This window comes from Takifugu flavidus, chromosome 2, assembly GCF_003711565.1.
Source record: "Takifugu flavidus isolate HTHZ2018 chromosome 2, ASM371156v2, whole genome shotgun sequence".
NCBI lineage: Eukaryota > Metazoa > Chordata > Actinopteri > Tetraodontiformes > Tetraodontidae > Takifugu > Takifugu flavidus.
The window spans coordinates 4,710,620-4,730,574 of NC_079521.1; the positions used below are offsets into that span (position 1 = coordinate 4,710,620).

General features: G+C 39.9%; 4 protein-coding genes across 9 annotated transcripts; 1 reads left to right on the forward strand and 3 right to left on the reverse strand.

Moving 5' to 3' along the window:
* Positions 1-24: 24 nt before the first annotated feature.
* phf10 (PHD finger protein 10) lies at positions 25-6,820 on the reverse strand. The gene is made up of 12 exons (XM_057017952.1): positions 6,628-6,820; positions 5,995-6,104; positions 5,677-5,807; positions 5,260-5,343; positions 5,054-5,178; positions 4,822-4,971; positions 4,551-4,660; positions 4,307-4,454; positions 4,079-4,207; positions 1,555-1,663; positions 1,032-1,220; positions 25-931 (listed from the first exon to the last, which is right to left on the reverse strand). The coding sequence occupies exons 1-12, from the start codon at positions 6,697-6,699 to the stop codon at positions 834-836; spliced, it is 1,455 nt and encodes a 484-aa protein (XP_056873932.1). The 5' UTR covers positions 6,700-6,820; the 3' UTR covers positions 25-833.
* A 197-nt stretch (positions 6,821-7,017) lies between these two features.
* Positions 7,018-9,953, forward strand: rab4a (RAB4a, member RAS oncogene family). The gene is made up of 7 exons (XM_057018021.1): positions 7,018-7,174; positions 7,786-7,866; positions 7,990-8,104; positions 8,202-8,264; positions 8,359-8,513; positions 8,787-8,882; positions 9,070-9,953. Exons 1-7 carry the CDS (start codon positions 7,159-7,161, stop codon positions 9,183-9,185), a joined length of 642 nt encoding a protein of 213 aa, XP_056874001.1. The 5' UTR covers positions 7,018-7,158; the 3' UTR covers positions 9,186-9,953.
* On the reverse strand, positions 9,951-14,476 carry ccsapb (centriole, cilia and spindle-associated protein b). 6 transcript variants are annotated; one of them, XR_008947576.1, is made up of 7 exons: positions 13,797-14,466; positions 12,472-12,894; positions 11,852-11,913; positions 11,708-11,775; positions 11,455-11,622; positions 10,854-10,915; positions 9,951-10,146 (listed from the first exon to the last, which is right to left on the reverse strand). XR_008947576.1 is itself a non-coding variant. In XM_057017996.1 (7 exons), exons 2-7 carry the CDS (start codon positions 12,884-12,886, stop codon positions 10,070-10,072), a joined length of 798 nt encoding a protein of 265 aa, XP_056873976.1. In that variant the 5' UTR covers positions 12,887-12,894; positions 13,797-14,476; the 3' UTR covers positions 9,951-10,069. The 6 variants fall into 6 exon arrangements, 5 of the variants coding, with proteins under 5 accessions (XP_056873976.1, XP_056873944.1, XP_056873954.1 ...); XM_057017996.1 differs by having other exon boundaries at positions 11,509-11,622; positions 13,797-14,476; XM_057017964.1 differs by having other exon boundaries at positions 11,708-11,913; positions 13,797-14,467.
* Positions 14,477-14,803: 327 nt separating this feature from the next.
* acta1b (actin alpha 1, skeletal muscle b) lies at positions 14,804-18,057 on the reverse strand. Its single transcript, XM_057020962.1, has 7 exons — positions 17,892-18,057; positions 17,182-17,318; positions 16,462-16,786; positions 15,919-16,080; positions 15,650-15,841; positions 15,379-15,560; positions 14,804-15,294 (listed from the first exon to the last, which is right to left on the reverse strand). Exons 2-7 carry the CDS (start codon positions 17,308-17,310, stop codon positions 15,151-15,153), a joined length of 1,134 nt encoding a protein of 377 aa, XP_056876942.1. The 5' UTR covers positions 17,311-17,318; positions 17,892-18,057; the 3' UTR covers positions 14,804-15,150.
* Between the last annotated feature and the right edge of the window lie 1,898 nt (positions 18,058-19,955).

The following is a 19,955-nucleotide window of genomic DNA, read 5'->3' on the forward strand; positions in this document are numbered from 1 at the left end:
CGTAGTTTAACGAGTCAAGAATCATTTGCAATGAAGAAAGTTCTTTATTCAGTGACTCCTCAAACCACCTACATAAATACAAAATATAAACATATCTTGGTTGCAAAAATATCTAACAGGTGATATTCGTCTTCCAGTCGCAATTACTGTACAGTGCACTACCAACTAAACAAATTCCAATTAGCTGTAAATTTCAAAATTAATTCGGACAGATCCATAATACCAATGTCTAAAATGAGATAAATTACACAGGATCACAAGCACCACAGCAAACAAATATTAAAACAAGACAACTAATTGCTGTAATTGCATCATTAAATTGAAGCCAACTAAAAGTGTTTATTGAAAGATACACAACACAAAGATCAAGGCTCAATTATATCAGATTTGTTAACATAAATACAAGAAGCACCATTTTTTTAACAACTTAGGCAGATTCCCATCAAACTCTTAATTGGAAACTGAAATGTTATAAGAAGTGAAAATAGTAAAAACAAAACAATAAAACATTAGTGGTTAATACAAACTTTAAAGTGACTATTCAACAGAACTAAATGATGGTGCGCATCATTGGTAAATTGTTTTTCCCAAGCTCTCTGCTTTTGACATGCTTTACCTTTGATATTTCATAGAAAGAAAATAAATTATAATCTTAATCCAGTGTTGGTTGTATTGTCCAAAATCATAAAAAAGGGAAGGTAACAGCAAGAATTAAAGCACAAGGACTTGATTGTTTTTGGGGTTTTTTTGACAATTATTTTTTATAAAACACTCAAGCTTCTATGATAGTTAAAATGTAATTTGGGCCTTTTGAAGAGTCCGACCAAGACAGATCATTTTCTAATGGATTTGGCTTTCTTGGGAGTTTTGGCTGCTCCCTTCTTCTCTGTTGTGTTCACATTGTTGTCACAGACCTGACAAACCCAAAGACCTGTGGAGATATACGAATTGCACATTAACTTTACCACACAAAGCATTGTCATCATTCCTGATGTCTATGACCATCATAAACCACGCATATCTCCACGTACCTGTGGGTATGGAGTCCATTCCCACGCAGAAGGTGTGGTACCCTCGGTCACATTTGTCGCAGAACATCATCTCATCCTCATGGTGAGGCTGCTGACACACAGTGCAGGTCTTACACTCCATACACTGCCAGCTGTATGTTTGGATGACAGACACCAGTTCCCCACTCATGTCCAAGCAGGATGGATGGCCTAAAGTATACAGAAATGATTTTACATTCACAGAAGCAAATATATATAAAACAAAGTAAGAGACCAAAAATAAGCATGTCAGACGGCAGTGCATACGCTTTAAAATAAAACTTTGATCTAATCCTAAAGCTGTCTTTTACTTAATTTAAATCTAAACTGACTATTTTCCAGAACACACAAACACAATGTTCATTAAAATATTAGGTAAGGTTTATTGAACAATAGTTTTTTCTTGCCAACAGTTTCACGATGACTGCTTTTATTCTAGTTTGGACCATTTATACATAAATCTAGAAAAATTGACAAGGATGCTTCCAAACTGGCAGTTACTTACCACTGTTATCACACTGGGAGCAATGAATAAGAGCTTCTGGTCTCCCCCTCTTGTTAGCCTCTCTACCCTTCTGGCAAATGCCACATATAGCACTGGGAATGACCTTAGGCTGCAAGGGCAGAATAATGCTATAAAAACCAGAAGTATCCTGTAGTCATGGACAATACATGATCAAAATGTTTACTGAAACAACACAATGACTCACAGAGCTGCTATGTCATTGTAAGAGGAGTGACTCTCCTGACACTTCAAAACTCAAATTATTGAGCTTTTAAACATCAGATTTCTTCATAAATTAATGAATGCAGATTGTGGTACAAGTATGGGCTATAAGTAAATTCATAATTTCTTTGATATGATTTATTAGAGAGAAAATTAACAAAATTTCAACACGAACAGATATGAATATCTAAGGTTTGGATTTCTAAATAAAATACCTTCAATTCAATGAGTCACAGAGGAGTGCACAGAGCAGAACAGCGTTAAAGACGTTTAACTGTTTAACTAAAAATGAGAGGTACTAAAGCAGCAAAACGGAGTTTACTGAGTGGGTATATGAGACACAAATGGGAATTCCAGCCTAAATAGGGGGAAAAAAAGGCAGAAGCCTAAAAGAATATAAACAGCAGCCAGAGACAGAAATGAGAAAGGGTTTCATCCCCATGTGCAAAAGTTCATGACAACTCCCTGCAAATATACAGAAAAACACACATTAAATTTCAGGTTACCGGTAATACTTTGTAATGTGTAAAATGATGGTCAAAACTGCCATTCAGACCTGCATTCTTCATCATACGGAGGACATCCAAACAACATTAATGCCACGACATGTCTTTAAATGAGATATCTAAACATAAGTACTTCATCTGATTGAATCCAGAACTTGATAATGGGACGATATGAATGTCACTTTCGGTATGATCTAAATATTTTTGTTAACTGTGGTGTGTGTCACTGTTCAAAACTATGCAAACCTTGTGTGACCAAAGGTAGACAGAGCAAGGAATAATCATAAGTAATGTTAGAAGCAGTTGATAACATCAGTGATGTAACTGATACATTATACACATTGTATTAATTAAAATGTAAATAATTAAGATGAACCTGTCATGTTAATATAATAGCTTAAATACAGTTTTCAAACTATAAATATAATCCCATATGTGTTATATTCTGAATATCTGTCTACAGAAGCAAAGCCAATATAGTTACATTCTAATAATTTGTTTTTATTCATGGGCTGAATGCAAAACACCAAAGTCCTCTTTAACTGCTGCACATACACTAAAGGAAAGTTGTTATTATGCAGTCACACAGCCAGGACAGACAGGAGTCCAGTTATTTAAAGTCTGCTGTTACATCTTGTATGTTTGAAAAGAAACTCCCTAGAAATGGGTAAATCTTTTATCTACCAAGATCTGCTTTGACTGATTTAACAGAAGTACAGAATGTATTTCTGTAGAGTACAGGAATTTTTTTTTAGTCACCAATTTTACTAAATTCTGGCTGCTATTGTGCCATGTTCTGTGCATCAAAAGTTTTATCTTGGATAAAAGTTAAAAAAAAATCAGGTCATAGCTAAAACACAAATATATTGATAACTCTCTGAAACAAGTTCTAAAAAAAGACCAAACCCACACCGCATAGCTGAGCTGAATCCACCAGACTTACCTGCAACCATCATGCAAATGGTGATACAGCATTTTCTAGATGCTGAACTTTATCCTTGAAAAATGTTGGCAGTGGAAGATAGACAGTATTTCTCGAAGATAGTGTTTAGTCTCATTATTCGACCTGACCCATAAACATGCTATGACTGATCCATGGCTTACAGGCTACTTCTGGCTCAGCTCAGCCAAAGTGTGAACAAGGTCAGCTAGTTCTAACCTCTACAAGGTCAGCTAAACCCCATATTCAACATTTAACAGTAAATAACCATGTATAAAACCAAGTATATTATTCCAACACACGGGCTTAGGTGCATTCTACATTTCAGATATAAATGTTCCATCACAAATTGTGTGCAGTTTATATTTCTATGACTTTAAACAAAAAGTATTTTCTTTTCAAAAACTTAAAAACTAGCAGCCAAAATGTCATCCTACTTGTCTTGGAAGTATTTTTTGTGACAAGTCAGGACCAACAAGAGTCATTTTGAAGACATTCCAAAAGAGAGGGGGGAAAAAAAACCAAAAATGAAAGTGCAGAGAATCAGAAACAAGAAACTGTTCCTTTACAATGTTCTTATTGCTCAGCAACGTGGGGGTGCAATGAACCACACAGTAATAGTAAAAATAAAAAATGGGACGAAGGAACCCCACAGTGTGGCTCTGTGCCGCACATGCTGTCTGTCTACAAAGTCACCACAGCTAAAAAGCTGACAACATGTAGAAGTCAGAGAAAGGGAAGAAAGTAGGGAAGGGTGGCAAAATGGATGAAGTAAGTAAATAGTAAAAATAAGAGGAGGGGGAGTACAGTACTGCTGCTGTTGTTGGAGGAGAGTTCAGGTGGTTTTGTCCTCTACCTTGTAGCCTGTGGCAGGTTTGTGGGAGGCAGAGTGACGATGACTACCCTCTTTGCCCTTGAACTTGTGACCATGTCCACCTCCTCCCTCCTGGCTCTCCATGTCAGATGCATTTCCAGAAGAACTGTCCTGTAGAGGAAAACAGGCAGGGGATGGGGGGGGGATAATATGACATTTTAGAATTTATATCTGTGTCGACTTATAATAATTGCAAGATATGTATCTTACTGATGAGTTGTTTTTCTTTTTCTCATCGTTTCCATCCTCGGCATCATCTGAGTCAGGTTCAGAGTCCAAGGCAGGCAGGTCTGGGTCAAGTGGAGGCTCATACAAAGCGGTATTCAGTGGTAAGTACCGCAGTTCATTTGGAGTGTATCTGTTTGTTATATAAAACAGTGATATATTAGAAATAATACACAGCACAATGGGTAACAAAAGCCTCCAAAAGCATCAGCCTAAACATGTAATATACCTTTTGTAGTATTCCTGGAACTGTCCTGGTATCAAGGCTACAGGATAGGGTCCTGTCCTTGTTAACTCTGGTGCCAGCACCTTGAATCTTCCCTGAGGGACCTGGATAATCTGAGAAAGATTACCAAACCCCATGTAATTGAGTGAATGAAACACAAATTTAACCTTTAAAAATTCATGGACAGGACATGGACATTCATGAGCCAGGTGGACATTTAGATCTTGAGATTTTTAAGGAGAAACACCTTTTTATGACTACAGTATGCACTCACATGTGTCTGGAGGTCAAAGTAAGCTCTCCTCTCTTCCATACGCTCCCTGTTGAAGTTGCTGTTGAATTCTGCAGCTTTTTTAGCTGCTTTCTTTATGTACTCTGGAACCTTGCTGGCTTCCACCTTCTGGAGGTTCTGCTGTTGCATTTGCTGCAGACATGTACACATTGGTGCCAACTACTGGTAGCTGCTGAAAGCAAACACTGATAGATCCCATTTGTATATTACTTACGGAGTATTCTTTAGCTATCCTCTGTCGTTCTCTCTCTTGCAATATAACTGAATACTCAGCGTGTTTGGTGGGATATTCCTTTATCATCAGATCTATCACCTCATCACTCCGTAGAGCTGTAAGACCTGAAAAAAGGGAACACACTGATATCACATATTGTACCTTAGCCATATTGAAACATTTTGTGTCCAAGATGATGCGCTTACCCAAAGTACACTGGGTCTCAGTAATGACATTCAGTTCTCGCAGATACAGCTTTTCTTTGTGAGACAAATCTCTTCGCTCCAAATCTACACAGCAGCAAGGACAAGTGTCAGGAAACATCACTATTCAGATACTCTGAACACCAGTGGAGTGCAGTGTATGTGCATGTTCAGATGTACTTTATACATTCATGTATATTACTTAATGTGTGTGTACTCAAAAGAGTTTAAAAACAGTTATTTACCATGTGGGAATTAATAAATGACTTTTCTTCTAGTATGACTTACTAACTCAACCAGTATTCTCATGCATAATAATTGTAACACACTCTTGAAGTGCTACAGTGTTAAATGGTGTTTTCTTTACAAAACGGCAGCTGTATTGATGAACAGTGTTTCTTCTCAGTGTTTCTTCCTTACCTGGATATTTCCTCTTAAAAGAAGTGACTCCCAGGTACTCGCTGACTTGTTCCTGCAGCATGTAATACTCTCCTGTGTCATCTGGAGGCCACTTGTACTCTGTCAGATTTTCTGCTGGGAAATATGTCAGGCTGGAAGGGGAATGGAGGTTTTAGCAAGTGCATACAAGATGGATTTCAAGGTAATAGGCCCAAATTATTGGTATAGTCTATTTTAATCTTAATTTATGAAGGGGTAATGTATAAATCCAGTTAATATTAGCAGATAGTAATAAAACTGATTGATCTATCAGTCTCCACAGATTTCCTAGCAACCTACCCAAGGTCTTGGCTCGAGGTATCGAAGCTTCGTGAGCTATCACCTGAACCCATTCTCCGTCTCTTGAGAGGCTGGCTCCCATCATTGGACTCATCTTCTAGTATATCCTCCTGAACATGAAAATTATTTTATTAATTGAATATTCACATTAAAATATATTTCCTCAGTATAATTTCAATTTAATTTATAATTAACTACGGTCTTACTAACCACCAGCTATCTTAATTCCTCAATATGTATCCAAAATAAAGAATAGAAAACAAGTTCAAATACTGTAAAACTATTTTTTTCTTAATTTGTTGCCATTTTTCAACAGTATATGATATACATACATACACACACACACACAAATTCTGTAAAACTTGTATGAAGTTTGCAAAGTACTGGGGATGCTAAAGTTATAGCTGCCAAATGGGTGGGTGGATTTTAACCTTGTTTATCAATGCCACAAAAACGATGTGAATTAATTGATTTTTTTCTTTAATGTAACTCATTTGAAAACAAAGCGGTAATGCTAACGACGCAAGCGATTGACATCTGGACCACGGTGTCGCATAAAGAAGCAGCTTGCCGAGTAAGCTCCCATACTGTCTGAAAACCAAATACTGCTCATCATCGCTGTACACAATTCACCTTTTCAGACTGTGCTCCGGGAGTAGCGGGGTTGCTGTCACAGGGTGGCCTAACAGGGAGCACAGTAGCCATATTTCACTGTACAATCCCTGCGGCTAAGTTAGCTATCAGCCTTCGTTTTCTTCTTCTGGTGTGGTTTATTGGTAGCTAGAAAATAGGTTAGCGCGACCTTTCGGCTTGGAGGAAAGGCTGAAATGAACTCATAAATACCTCGTCAAATTTTGTATTTTGTCTGTATTCTATTTCATATACATAGACTGTGATCAAAAGATCAATAGACATATAGTGCTCATCTGAAATTGAACAACAGTTGTTTGTACCAGAATTTAGTAGCTGGACAGCGCTACAAAACAAACAATCGATGCTGCAATACTTGGCAAATTGCTTTTATTTTGAAAGCACGAACCCCAATCAGGAAGTCAGGGGTAAAATCAGCTGGAATCTGGCAGGACAGTTTTGTTTAGCTAGCTAACGCCAATCTATTTGCATTTCTCCAGTTTTTCTATTTGCCGTAAAAACGCCACCTTGGCGATGTCGGAGTCATACGGTAAGATGGCTGTTATTAAAAAAGAAAAAAGAAAAATATAAACCCAATAACAGTCTTCTGTAACACTGGGAATTTTGAAGATGGAGCAGGGGTGCCAAGAAAGCTTTTTTTCCCCTCATCTTTCATGTGTAACTGACAGGCTAACCACCGTTGATGACGGTTGTTGACCTTGGAAAAATGTCCCATCGATGCGTTAAATAATAGCTAGGTTATTGTAGACTTTACGGTCACCTCATAGACAGGCTGCAAGCCTACGCGTCCTTGCAAAAGACAGTCTGGGCCAGGGTACATTTCTGTCTCGGCTGTGGATGATGGAGCTGCAATGAATGTCCTATAAACGGACCTCTTTCTTAGTGAACATTTCCTGACTTATTATTGTGAATAAAGTAATTATTGTGATACATTAATACAATGTTGCAACTCTTCAGAATAAACATATGGGGAAATATTTGCACAACCATATAAATGAATATATATTGTAGTAATCATTAGTGAACATTTACTGATCGAAAACCTTCTTCTAAGCATATAAAAGACGGCCTTTTGTGAATAAATCTAAAACGAAAGATTTATGTTGTCAGTGTAATGTTATTGCTGCACTTGTGTTTCAGATTTCCTGTTTAAATTTCTGGTGATTGGCAATGCTGGAACGGGTAAATCCTGCCTCCTGCATCAGTTCATAGAGAAGAGATGTGAGTCTTAAAGCTGCTGCACACCATTCATTATTGTGTAGTTAAAATGACGTGATCTATAGTGATTGAATCAAAACTTCTGTTAAAACACTTCTAAGTATTTTTGATGCGTTTTTTTTTTAGTTAAGGATGAATCCAATCATACAATTGGAGTGGAGTTTGGTTCCAAGATCATCAATGTAGTCAGTAAAATGGTCAAACTGCAGATTTGGGACACTGCAGGTCAAGAAAGGTTTAGGTAGGGAAAATATTACATCACTTTCGCAGTTGACCTGTTGGCAGCTTTAATCTCCAAAATCTGAATAACATTTCATGGTTTTATTGTTTTTTGTCAGGTCTGTAACCAGGAGTTACTACAGAGGAGCAGCGGGTGCTCTGTTGGTCTATGATATTACAAGGTAAATTGGCCAATTAAAGAATATATTCAGACTGATATTTAAGGACACAAATCAACCTATACTCCCTTTCAAAATCTTGCCTTGTGGTTTGCAGTCGAGAGACATACAATGCTCTGACCACATGGCTGAGTGATGCCAGGATGCTGGCCAGTCAGAACATCGTCATCATCCTTTGTGGAAATAAGAAGGACCTGGACGCTGACAGAGAGGTCACCTTTCTCGAAGCTTCCCGCTTTGCTCAGGAGAATGGTACACATGGAAACAGAATATTCTGGGATTTTAGGAGTGATTTTAAGTAAAACTATAAATTTGGAGGCCTTGAGAACAAACCCATCTCATGGCCACATGTGCATATTACATCTACAGTATATAAGAATCCAAACTGCGGTGTTATTTTAATTTTCCATTCCATTTTCCATTTTTTTTGGTAAATTTGTAGATTTTAGATTCTATAAGATCTCCAGAGTAAAGGTGGCCTAAATGTGTTCATATAAATGTCTTATGTGTGTGTTTGTTTGTTAGAGCTAATGTTCCTGGAGACCAGCGCGTTGACAGGAGAAAATGTTGAAGAGGCCTTTGTCCAGTGTGCTCGGAAGATCCTGAACAAGATAGAGTCAGGTAGGTCTGATCTTCTCCTGCTGACATAAAAACCCTCACCCTGGAGGTCTTCTCATCTAGACTATATAAGCTAAATTCTGTGTCACCCAATTAGAGAAGTTCAGATGTCCGAAAATATTCACAAGCTCTTATTGACAAAAACGTTGCAAACTTTTGAAAGACCAAACTAATCTGGTCAAATTTCCAGGTGAATTGGATCCAGAGAGGATGGGCTCAGGAATCCAATATGGTGATGCAGCGTTACGCCAGCTTCGCTCCCCCCGCCGTGCTCAGCCACAGAGCACCCAGGAGTGTGGGTGCTAGTTGGCAGACCAGGTCTCTTCAGAACTGCGGATGTAGCTGTGCGTGTGTTTCAGGCAGGTGTGTTTTTACAAGACAATTAACAGCTGCCTTTAAACCTCGCCTCAGCAATTTACACACTGTACAGTTTCTGTATAGAGAACAAAGCATGTTTTATGGCAGCATTAATTTCTGAAGAGCTCTTAAATGCATATTGAATGAGAGATCATATCAGCTGATGTCCTGTGATCCTGTGTTATTATTGGTTTCTTGTCATTGGCCGTTTGTATTATACTCTCGATGATCAGAGAAGATGGTATGGATTATATTCTGTCCATTCATTTCTAGTCAATTTAACACTTCTCCTCTTCTAAAGGATTTGAAACACTGACTCCTGTCTCTGAGTTCAAAATATTTTCTATTTATGTGACTTTCCCACTTAACTACTGCCACCAGTGCGCTAATACTGACATAATAGTTTTAACTATGCTATAAAACCATTTTAAATTATTATTTCATGACTTAATCAGCTGTGTTTCACTTTCCTGTGTATAATTTATTTTTTCCTCCTTTCCTCCTGATGTATTCAGCTCAGCAGTTGAGCACACTCACACCACTGTACAATATCAGACATGATTCCAGCCACATTAGTTTGCCATTTTGTGTTTGCTGTCCTGCTGTTTGTTTTTACTTATGTATATCAGTTTCTGTCTTAATTACTAACATGGATTTTTAGGTTATCGTGTATGATAAAAGCATATGTTTTTAAAATAAAGAAGAATACATACAGCAGCTTCTTCAAACATGTTTGTGTAAGGTGTGATACAGTTTTTACAGTCAGAGATTTAACAGTTAAAACACACTATGATGTTTAACCTCTTTCCTCCGCTGTTACACCTGTTAAACCGTCAGTACAGGTGACTAAAGCAGCACACTTGAAACAACCCTAATGTGTCTTTTTGCTGATGCTTTTGTCCAAAGCGACCTACAGTGAGACAGCACAGTTTAATGAGAGGGAGGCAGAGAGACTTTCAATTAATGATTGGTATCAGTTACTGAAAAAATATTAAAGAATGAGTTCACAGATCACTATAGTTCCACCATGATAACTTTTCAAATTTTAAGAGTAATATTGCACATTAATTCACATCCACGGACTGAACTGTTGAAACAATCAGAAATCAGTTTTAATTCTGAAATAAAAGGCCAAGTTGGAACATTAAAAAAAAGAAATAAGTCATTAAATAAAATTTCATTTAGGAAAAACAGTATATAAACACCAAAAACTCTTTGTGGTACACATGTAGTTAGAAGTGGAACTAATAAAAGCCTGATTGACCTATAGCATGAGTGAAATTCAGGCTAGTGAAACAAAAGCACCATTTATGTTCACATAAATTACACAGGAACTGTTGAACATTAAGCCTCATGTTGCATAATCAGCTTTAACCAAAAAGCTTAAACCACAGTTCAGCAAAATAAGCACAGATCCCAAGTTAGTATGATGGAAAAATATTGAAAAGTGCCCCTAAAATGTAAATCTTCACAGTCAAAATCACACCTTTTCACTAATTTCACACATTCATATCACCAGAATGATGAATGATGGCAAACACACACAGCAATGATAAATGTGGTGACTTCTCTACTTTAAGCCAATAATACATAAAAGTATTTAAGGTGAAAACATACCGTAGTTTGTACAGATTTTCCCTGTTGGTGTAAACCTCACTTCAGTGTTGCAGTCCTCCACCCTTAAAAACAGATGCTTACATAAACATTTAAACAGGATTCCAGACGCTAAATTGGCTAAAAAGCCTCTCAATTTCACAAAGGGCATCGATGAACGTTATCAACAAAAGTTGTGATCATTTCCTGTTAAATATATGAGCAAACTGCACTGCTCAGTGTTCATATTTGGTCATTATTAATCAGAATTGCCCATAAGAAAACAGCTACATGTATTCACACATGCTATTCTGTATTGTGGGATTCCATGGCGACTTAGTGTGAATACATGTTACATTCCATGTGGCCTCTCTTTAAAGGGACAATGTTGGTTCCATTACACTTTATTCACATTTATTTTCTCTATCCCGTAAAATGAGTATTCATGTGGTTAAAGTTTTTTTTTTTGTCAGTTAATGTGTTGAATGAGAGAATGATGCACAGTTGGAGCACAAGGCTGTACTCCATACCAGCACCTTCTGTGTTTTACAGAAAATGATGGCTTAACCTTTACATTTTTAAACAGTAAACCTGCTTCTGTGTTTGTGTCCTAACGAGAACGTACAGAGAAGCAGCGCATGTACTCCGTCAGCCAGGGGTTAAATTCTGGCTGCACCACCTTTCTTGCTTTGACCAGATCAGCAGATTTGGCTCTCCGGCACTCCGCCCTCTGAATTTGGATCTGACGTTCCACTTCCCGTCTGGTCTTGGCACGAAGAGCAGATTCGTGGATCTACCAGGGGGAGAAGGAGATGAATAACCATAAGATTCAGCCACAACGCCACTTTGTCACACAGTGGTACGCCCAGGGAGCTTACCTCGCGGGTTGAAGCTGCAGGGCAAACATTATGTGTCTTTCTACCTGCCATGCTTGCGTCCTTCTCCCCTGAACCATAGAGAGCAAAAGGATGTCTTCTGTGCATACTCTCCTCCCTGCGCTGCTGTGTGGATGCAGCACTTACCCGCCAGGAGCGCTTTGAGAACTTTGAGGGTTGAGTCTGTTTGGTTTGACCTGCTTCTTTTTCTACAATGAGAACAGATAAAATACTAAAATTTTCTGCTGTTGCATTTCCCTGTGTGGGACAAATAAAGGAATCTGAATCTGAAAATATCAAAATTAAATCGAAACTCTGCATGATGGAAAGATGATTAAAATATCAATTTAAATGAAAATGGGATTTTACTTTGTCATTTTGAAAGTTTATAGGATTTGATAAAGCACAAGTTTGGAAAACATTTAAGTCCTTAAATGTAAATGATGCATCCTATTTCTTTTTTTTCCAGAATTATTTGGGCTTTGTTTTGGTTTATCCTTGAGTTCAGGTCCATATTCAAATTTCAACTGAGAAATTCTGAGATAAAAAATATATATCTGCATACACATTTATATACCCTCAATAACTCTCTTTTCATTTGCAGAAAATAATGGAGAAAAAAACAATACAGTAATCTTTCAATTACCTTATAAAAACAAAATATCTGTCAAAATTGTAATGCAGGAAATTTCTGGTGGCATAAAAACAAAATTTCTTAAAAACTATATCAGAAGCTCTAAATAAATGTGTAGAATTTCTGGAATTACCTTTTTGATTTTTAGTTATCGTTAACTGTTTGCCTCCGTTGCAGACTCTCTCCTCTTGCGCTTGTGTCCCTCTGGCACCGGTTTCACCATTAATTACCAAATGGGGAGCTGACATTTGGACCTCTTCTAACTCATCTTGAAGGGGAAGCCTTGGTACCATTGGGTCAGGCCCCAGTCGGTCGCCACACGCCTCCGTGTGGGCCTCTGGTCTCACTTTCGAGAGAGACAGGGGGCTTCTTCCTCCGGAATCTGAGTCAGTATCGGAGCCTCTCCAGAACCAGGGGTTGTGGGTTTGCTCAAGCAGCCTGCGGGTCAGTCTGTATTTCAACGTATCCTCATAACACTTGTTGTAGGTCTCCCATTTGGGGTCTTTAAATTTCTTCATGTACTCCGAACGGAGTCTTCTGGTAACCATGTTGTCGCCTAATCAGAAAAAAACGGTTAGGAATGTACCGTAAAAGGCCACGTTGCTAAGCACAATAACTGGTAGGTGAACAGGTCATCAATTTTTGGTTTTAATCGTCTTTTAGACAAATATAAGGCATAAGATCATCTCAAAAAATTGGTTGTTATCGCCGCCAGATATTTAAATATAACGTAAAAGAGTTTGGACCAATGGAACATCTGGGGGCGTCGCCCTCCAACCAGGACACTTCCACTTCCGCTTTACTTCAACCAATAACATCCGGTTAGCTTAGTCTGGCTTCTGAGCGCCGAGCTTGACGAAAAAAATCGCCGTTTGTCTGACTGAACGCAGAACTTCATTAACTCTAAATCAAAACAGCAATTTTCTGTTGAATTTCAGAACAGTTTATTGACTCGTGAACAGCAGAAACTTCACGAGAATGTTGACACTGACATCTCGTCATCTGATAGGTTCTCGCGATGTAAACGTCCGTTTACTACCACTACAAAATAAAGGTCGGCTATAATGCATTAAAAGAGTAACTGTTTGTTGGCTGCAAATAACCAACCCACCATTATATTAGCATATTACTCCAAAACATGGCCTACCCACAGGTGCATTTGAATGTCCGTACAATTAACGTAGGCTATCAAACGTAGGCATCGGATTATATTACAAAAACCCGACTGGCTACTAAATCGAAAACTGTTCCTGTGTTGTGCAGAATCGTTGTAAAATTTGTTGTACCATTTAATTCATAAATGTTTATCAACGTGAACTTATGTAATATTAAGAATCGCCGGTCGGTATTGGCTAATATAAACCGCAGCCTTAAAGTCTCTCTGACAATCAATCAAATTCTGGCAGCACTAGACAACCCCTCTAAGAATCTAAATTTAAATACAGTAAATATACTTACTCTGGGATCGTATTACACCCGAAGCTGGTGCTGAACAGATGGCAATCGAGTTGCTGCCTTACACGCTGGTTACGTCATTTAGCTCCGCCCACTTGGAGAAGCAGTCAGTAATACGGTCAGCGTGATGATGAACTTTAGGTTGCAAATAACCACGTAAATAAATAAATTGTAAGTGCTTTCTTGTATACGAGACAGACAATAGGCTAAATTGCATGATACGTTCTTCTTGTGGAAGGCAATCTTCACATTTGTTTCGTACAACTGATCCACCTCAAACGTCACATTGATTGACACATTGCGGCATTCTTGTCTCTGGGTTAGACAAACTTAAATGCATCACATGTGTCCTTGTAAAAATATCCAAGGTTATTCATTATAGCCACATGACAGTTCAGTCCGCTCTGAATGATCTGGAACGGCGCTTCTCGACGCACGCTGCAGGCGCATGGATCTTCTGCAACTCAAATGCAAACTCAAATCCGACAACTTGCTGTGTCTCTATGCATATAAGGCTGTGCTGCGGAGATGCCCCCTGGGTCTGGTTTTGTCCAAAGATGGTCTGCGGGCCGGTCTTACATTCATAGATGCGCAGCGGTATACAGAGCCAGGTGTCGGATGTCGCAAGTGACAGATTTGATGGGTCTAAAGCGGGGTTGCTGTTGCTCGAACACATTCTCGGTAAGTCAAATTGCTGGACCTTGACGGCATGCCTAACCCTGTCATCAAGCAGCCTCCAATCAACAGACCGATCAAGAATCCCATCTCAAACTCATCCTGCACGAACGTCGAGAGGGGGGGGTGTAGCCGATTCTTTGGTCCGGCACTGACCAGGTCCACAACCACTCAGGGCTCTTCTCGTAAATGCTTTATGAGTAGAAATGTGTCGAAGAAATTACTTTTGTATATTGATTATTTTATATTTACATATCTAGAATTCTTTGCTCGTTGTCACAGTCATTTCTAGATCAGCTGATACCCTTCCTTTGATAGAAAACAGGGCCAGGGGCTGATATACCAAATAATGGACTTTAATTAATTAGTAATATGTATATACAGTTATACATTACCATGTGTTGGGCAACATGTTGTTGTTATTTTTTTTATTTATTTTTTTGTGGTGTATGCATGGTTCAGTTTTGGTTTTTCACAGCCTCTCTCTGTACAACACAGTCAACAGACAGCTACAAAATATGCACATTTTAAAGGATAAGAATGCATATGAATGTCAATAGCAGAGACAAAAAGTCCATTAAGAGCAGAGTGTTGCTGTGCCGCATAGGTTGATCCTTCTCGACTGGTCTCAAGACAGCTGGTGGTGCAAAAGATGAAGAAGCTGGACAAGAAGGTGGGGGATTTAGAAGCACTTCCTGTGGACAATGCTGGGGCCCGCCTCGTCGTACTCCTGCTTGGAGATCCACATCTGCTGGAAGGTGGACAGGGAAGCCAGGATAGAGCCACCGATCCAGACGGAGTACTTCCTCTCGGGAGGGGCAATGATCTAAGTGAGAGATAATGAGGAAAATCCGTCAATATTCCCGCGGTTTTAATTTACTTTAGTTTATTTTTGTATCCTAATTTTGACCTTGATCTTCATGGTGCTGGGGGCCAGAGCAGTGATTTCCTTCTGCATACGGTCAGCAATACCAGGGTACATGGTGGTACCACCGGAGAGCACATTGTTGGCGTACAGATCCTTACGGATGTCGATGTCGCACTTCATGATGCTGTTGTAGGCGGTCTCGTGGATACCAGCGGACTCCATACCTGATCAGGTAAAATAACTGCCGTTAACACGAGGACAGGTAACTGGGACTGATCGGTATTTATCGTGGTCTAAATTCACAGGCAATTACCAATGAAGGATGGCTGGAAGAGGGTCTCGGGGCAACGGAACCTCTCGTTACCGATGGTGATGACCTGCCCGTCGGGAAGCTCGTAGCTCTTCTCGAGGGAGGAGGAGGAGGCAGCGGTGGCCATCTCGTTCTCAAAGTCCAGAGCCACGTAGCACAGCTTCTCCTTGATGTCACGCACGATCTCACGCTCGGCTGTAGAGGGGCAAATTGATCAGAGAATATTCAAGGCTCAAAGCGGAGTGTATTGTGGGCGGCGATAAAATTTTTACCAGTGGTCACGAAGGAGTAGCCACGCTCAGTCAGGATCTTCATCAGGTAGTCGGTCAGATCGCGACCAGCCAGGTCCAGACGCATGATGGCGTGGGGCAGAGCGTAACCCTCATAGACTGGGACATTGTGGGTCACACCATCACCAGCATCCAGCACAATACCTTAATGAGGGTTAGGGTTAGGGTTGTTTAGTCAACTCACCCTTACACCAGATCCACACATCGATTTTGAGCGTAAATATGTGAAACACAAATGAAATGGAATCATAAATATGCACATAAGCTGAGAGTACAAGGGATAAGCTTAACACGGCCCTAAAGCGCTGGCCGTTCGTGCGTAAAAGCTATGCGCAAAAAGGCCACAATGACCTAATGGGAATTATTTGCTCAGTCAGTGCGTTTCTACAAGTTGATCTGATCTATTTGTAACGGTTTAGAATTTAATTGTAATAATGAAGCCAGGTGTGTTTTGTTTACTGCGTGTAATAGTTCGTGTCTCTGTTATAACGCTGATATGCAGCAGTATGCAGCTGTCAGTCTTACCAGTAGTACGGCCGGAAGCGTACAGGGACAGCACAGCCTGGATGGCCACATACATGGCGGGGACGTTGAAGGTCTCAAACATGATCTGGGTCATCTTCTCCCTGTTAGCCTTGGGGTTCAGGGGGGCCTCTGTGAGCAGGGTGGGGTGCTCCTCGGGGGCCACTCTCAGCTCGTTGTAGAAGGTGTGGTGCCAGATCTTCTCCATGTCGTCCCAGTTGGTGATGATGCCATGCTCAATGGGGTACTTCAGAGTCAGAATACCTCTCTTGCTCTGAGCCTCATCGCCGACGTAGGAATCCTTTTGACCCATACCGACCATGACACCCTGAAGGGAGAGGAAAAGAGGAGGTGCAGAAACGTTAGAGCGACGTTAAAAATAGCCAAAACGTCATATCATTTGCCTGTCCCAAATTGCGTAAAAAGCCCCAATCACTAATGCGCCAATTCCTAGCAGGAGTGTAGGGATTGTTTCTCTTCGTCTAAAGGTTGCTGATAAAAATATATACCAAAATGGCATGACTAGTGTCATATTATTGATTGTCCAATAATGTGACGAAAATGTTACTTTTGGGTTAGCTATATACATGTATTTTGTTTTCAAATGTATATGTTATGATACTCCCTTTACAAGCTATTGTGATTTTTTTTTTTTGCCCTCTTTCTTATTCACTGCATACAAGAAAATCTTCCAGTCAGCTATAAATATTGTCGGAGGTTTACCTGGTGACGGGGACGGCCGACGATAGAGGGGAACACGGCCCTGGGGGCATCGTCTCCGGCGAAGCCAGCCTTCACCAGCCCGGAGCCGTTGTCGCACACAAGGGCGGTAGTCTCATCGTCGTCACACATGGTGGCTTCTATAAAAGAGGGGAAGATGAAGAGTTCAGCCTAGTCACACAGAAATATTGTATAAATGACACAAGTAATTTCCCCGATAAATCCTTATTACTAAGGTCACCCTTACCTGTCTACATATCAAGTTAGGTGTATTTATTGCATGTATTAACCAATAAAATAACTGCCATTGCTTGTGTACTGAACATTTTTAATATAACATGTCCTTCGCCCTAATTGCTTCCACGGCACATTTATGCGCAAGTCTTCACGCATGACGCTTGAGTTATACATCCATTATAGGTGTAAAGAATACATTGATGATGATAAAAGTCACATCAGATTACCATAAAATCTGACAATTTAGGTGCAAAATCACAAGTGAATTAAATATATGAAAACAGCACGTATCTAGTAAAGTAAAGTAAAAATCTCCGTCTGTCTCTCTCTCAACCACTCCCCCCCTAAATAAGAAACTAAACCAATAACTAAACGGAAAAAAACCCCAAAACTAAACAGGAAAGCTCTGTTACGGCTCAGTCTGAGCTACCAGACTGGATGAGAAGCTTCAGAAGCGGGCTGTTCCAGGGTCTTACCTTAGGAGTGTTTCTGCGGCTCGGAGAGAAAGACCCAACCAGTGCTGCTGCTGAACCAGCTACGGCTCTTTGTGTTGCTGGTTCATCTTTTATACCCTACCTCCACCATTCACAAACCTCAGCACTGGACCCATCCCGGCCCTCTGCCATATTAGGACGCCACCCGGTCGGGGAATTGGGGGAGGAGAGGGGCGCAGCAAGAAGGAGGGAGGACGGGCAAGAGGGGTGCCATCCATCGAGATTCAGGGGATGTCCGTGAGTGACGGGGTGCGCCCCCGACGCATATGCCATAAATGGAACTGTCGTTCTGGCCTCCCATGGAGCCCCGCGGTCCCACCTCGAGGGCCGTATAAGGAGCGTGTTGGCCACTGGAGGTTTCGAGGATAGACGCCAGTTGCTACCAACCAGGGTTGTAGATTTACAGTTAGTGGGACTCCACTGGCCTTAAAATGGAAAAATGCTGAGGTCATCAGATTTAGAAGAGAGTGTGCAGAAAACGATTGACTGACAGCTCAACCAGGGACTGGCCTCCAGCTGACAGTTCAATTTATTTTTATGTTCATAAATACCGATTGGAACGCTGTTCACCAATAACTAAACAATTCACACTAACAGAAGCATTATATTATCAATGCATTACATATTGTAATCTCTTTCGCGTTTGCATGCCTGTAACATTTACATACTGACAGAATACAACTGACAATAAAAGTCACTTATCTGAAAAATGGTTATGCTGAAAATGGACATCTGATATTGAAAGAGGACTAGAAAAATAATTTAATTGCAATAAATGAAAGGAAATGAATGGAGATAGAAGCTTTGGGAATAGTTTAAAAGAAAAGCACTAATGTAGGTTTAATTTGTTGAATTGAATGAGGCTCAGAAGTCATCAAAAGACAGCTGAGGATTCCTGCTGAAAATAGCTAAAAGGTGCAGACATTGTACTGCACATGGCGAATGCATGCAAATAAGGCAATTGAACACATGGTTTTTTAATTTTCTAGCTTTATAAACTTTACTTTGAATGACATATTTGGTGCTTTAAAGCTTGATTTATACAGTGGCAGTATTTGTGACTTGGATTATTAGAAGCCACAGAAGGCTTCAGTATGTATTTCAAATTCTGAGACATGACATGGGAAGGTGTGTGAGTGTACATAGTAATTTTCACAATCTGCTGTTATTTCTAAGTTTAACAACAATTTATGCACTTATAATCTATATTTCACTTTTTTTTATTAGTGTAATTAACTAAATGGGATCAACGCTAGGAGTGTATGTGTGTGGCTGTGCACGCATGCACACGCCCACGTGTTCATGACCAGGAGTCAGGTAGGGGAGGGGGCTGCAGTGAAGGTAGAGCTACTTTTATGCACTTGTGGTGAGGCATTTTGGAATTACACCTAAAATGTAAAAGGGACTGCAGTTGGCAGGGAGTGAGAGGAGGAGATTAGGGGACTGAGTAAGGAGGAGGAAGGGGAGGACCTGCAAGCGGTTGTCTCTTGTATGGACTCAAGGAAGGGGAGGAGATTGAAGAAGGTGAAAGGGTGTGTGGGGCAGGTGGCAGAAAAATGAATGCAGTTTGTTTCAATGTTTGTAGCCAAGCCAGCAGAAGGAAGAACTTTGGACAAGGGATTTTTTTTGTTTTAAAATTGTGAGTGTTTGCATGCTATTCTTTCAGCCAGAAAAATAAAAGTGGCACGAGTTCTTGGTCAGAGCATGATTGTTCAAGATGATTTCAAGTTTTCTTATCAATTCACTCACGTTTTAACTAAACTCTGCTTCTGTTTTTGACACAGAGGGTGAAAGTGTCAGAAAAAGTAAGATTAGTTCAAGTCTGGGCATTGATTCCCCAGTACAATATACCCAAGTGCCCTGCTTTTTACAGATTTGCTCTAGAGTAGATTTTAATGAGTTTCTCAGGTTAGGATCCAAGGCTCTCATTCTACTGAAAATATTGTGTTCACTTTAGTTAGCCTTCGACCATGCTGCATCGTATAAAAACAGATATGATATTAATTACATATTGTTCTTTACCTGAAAACATGACTGTACTCATTA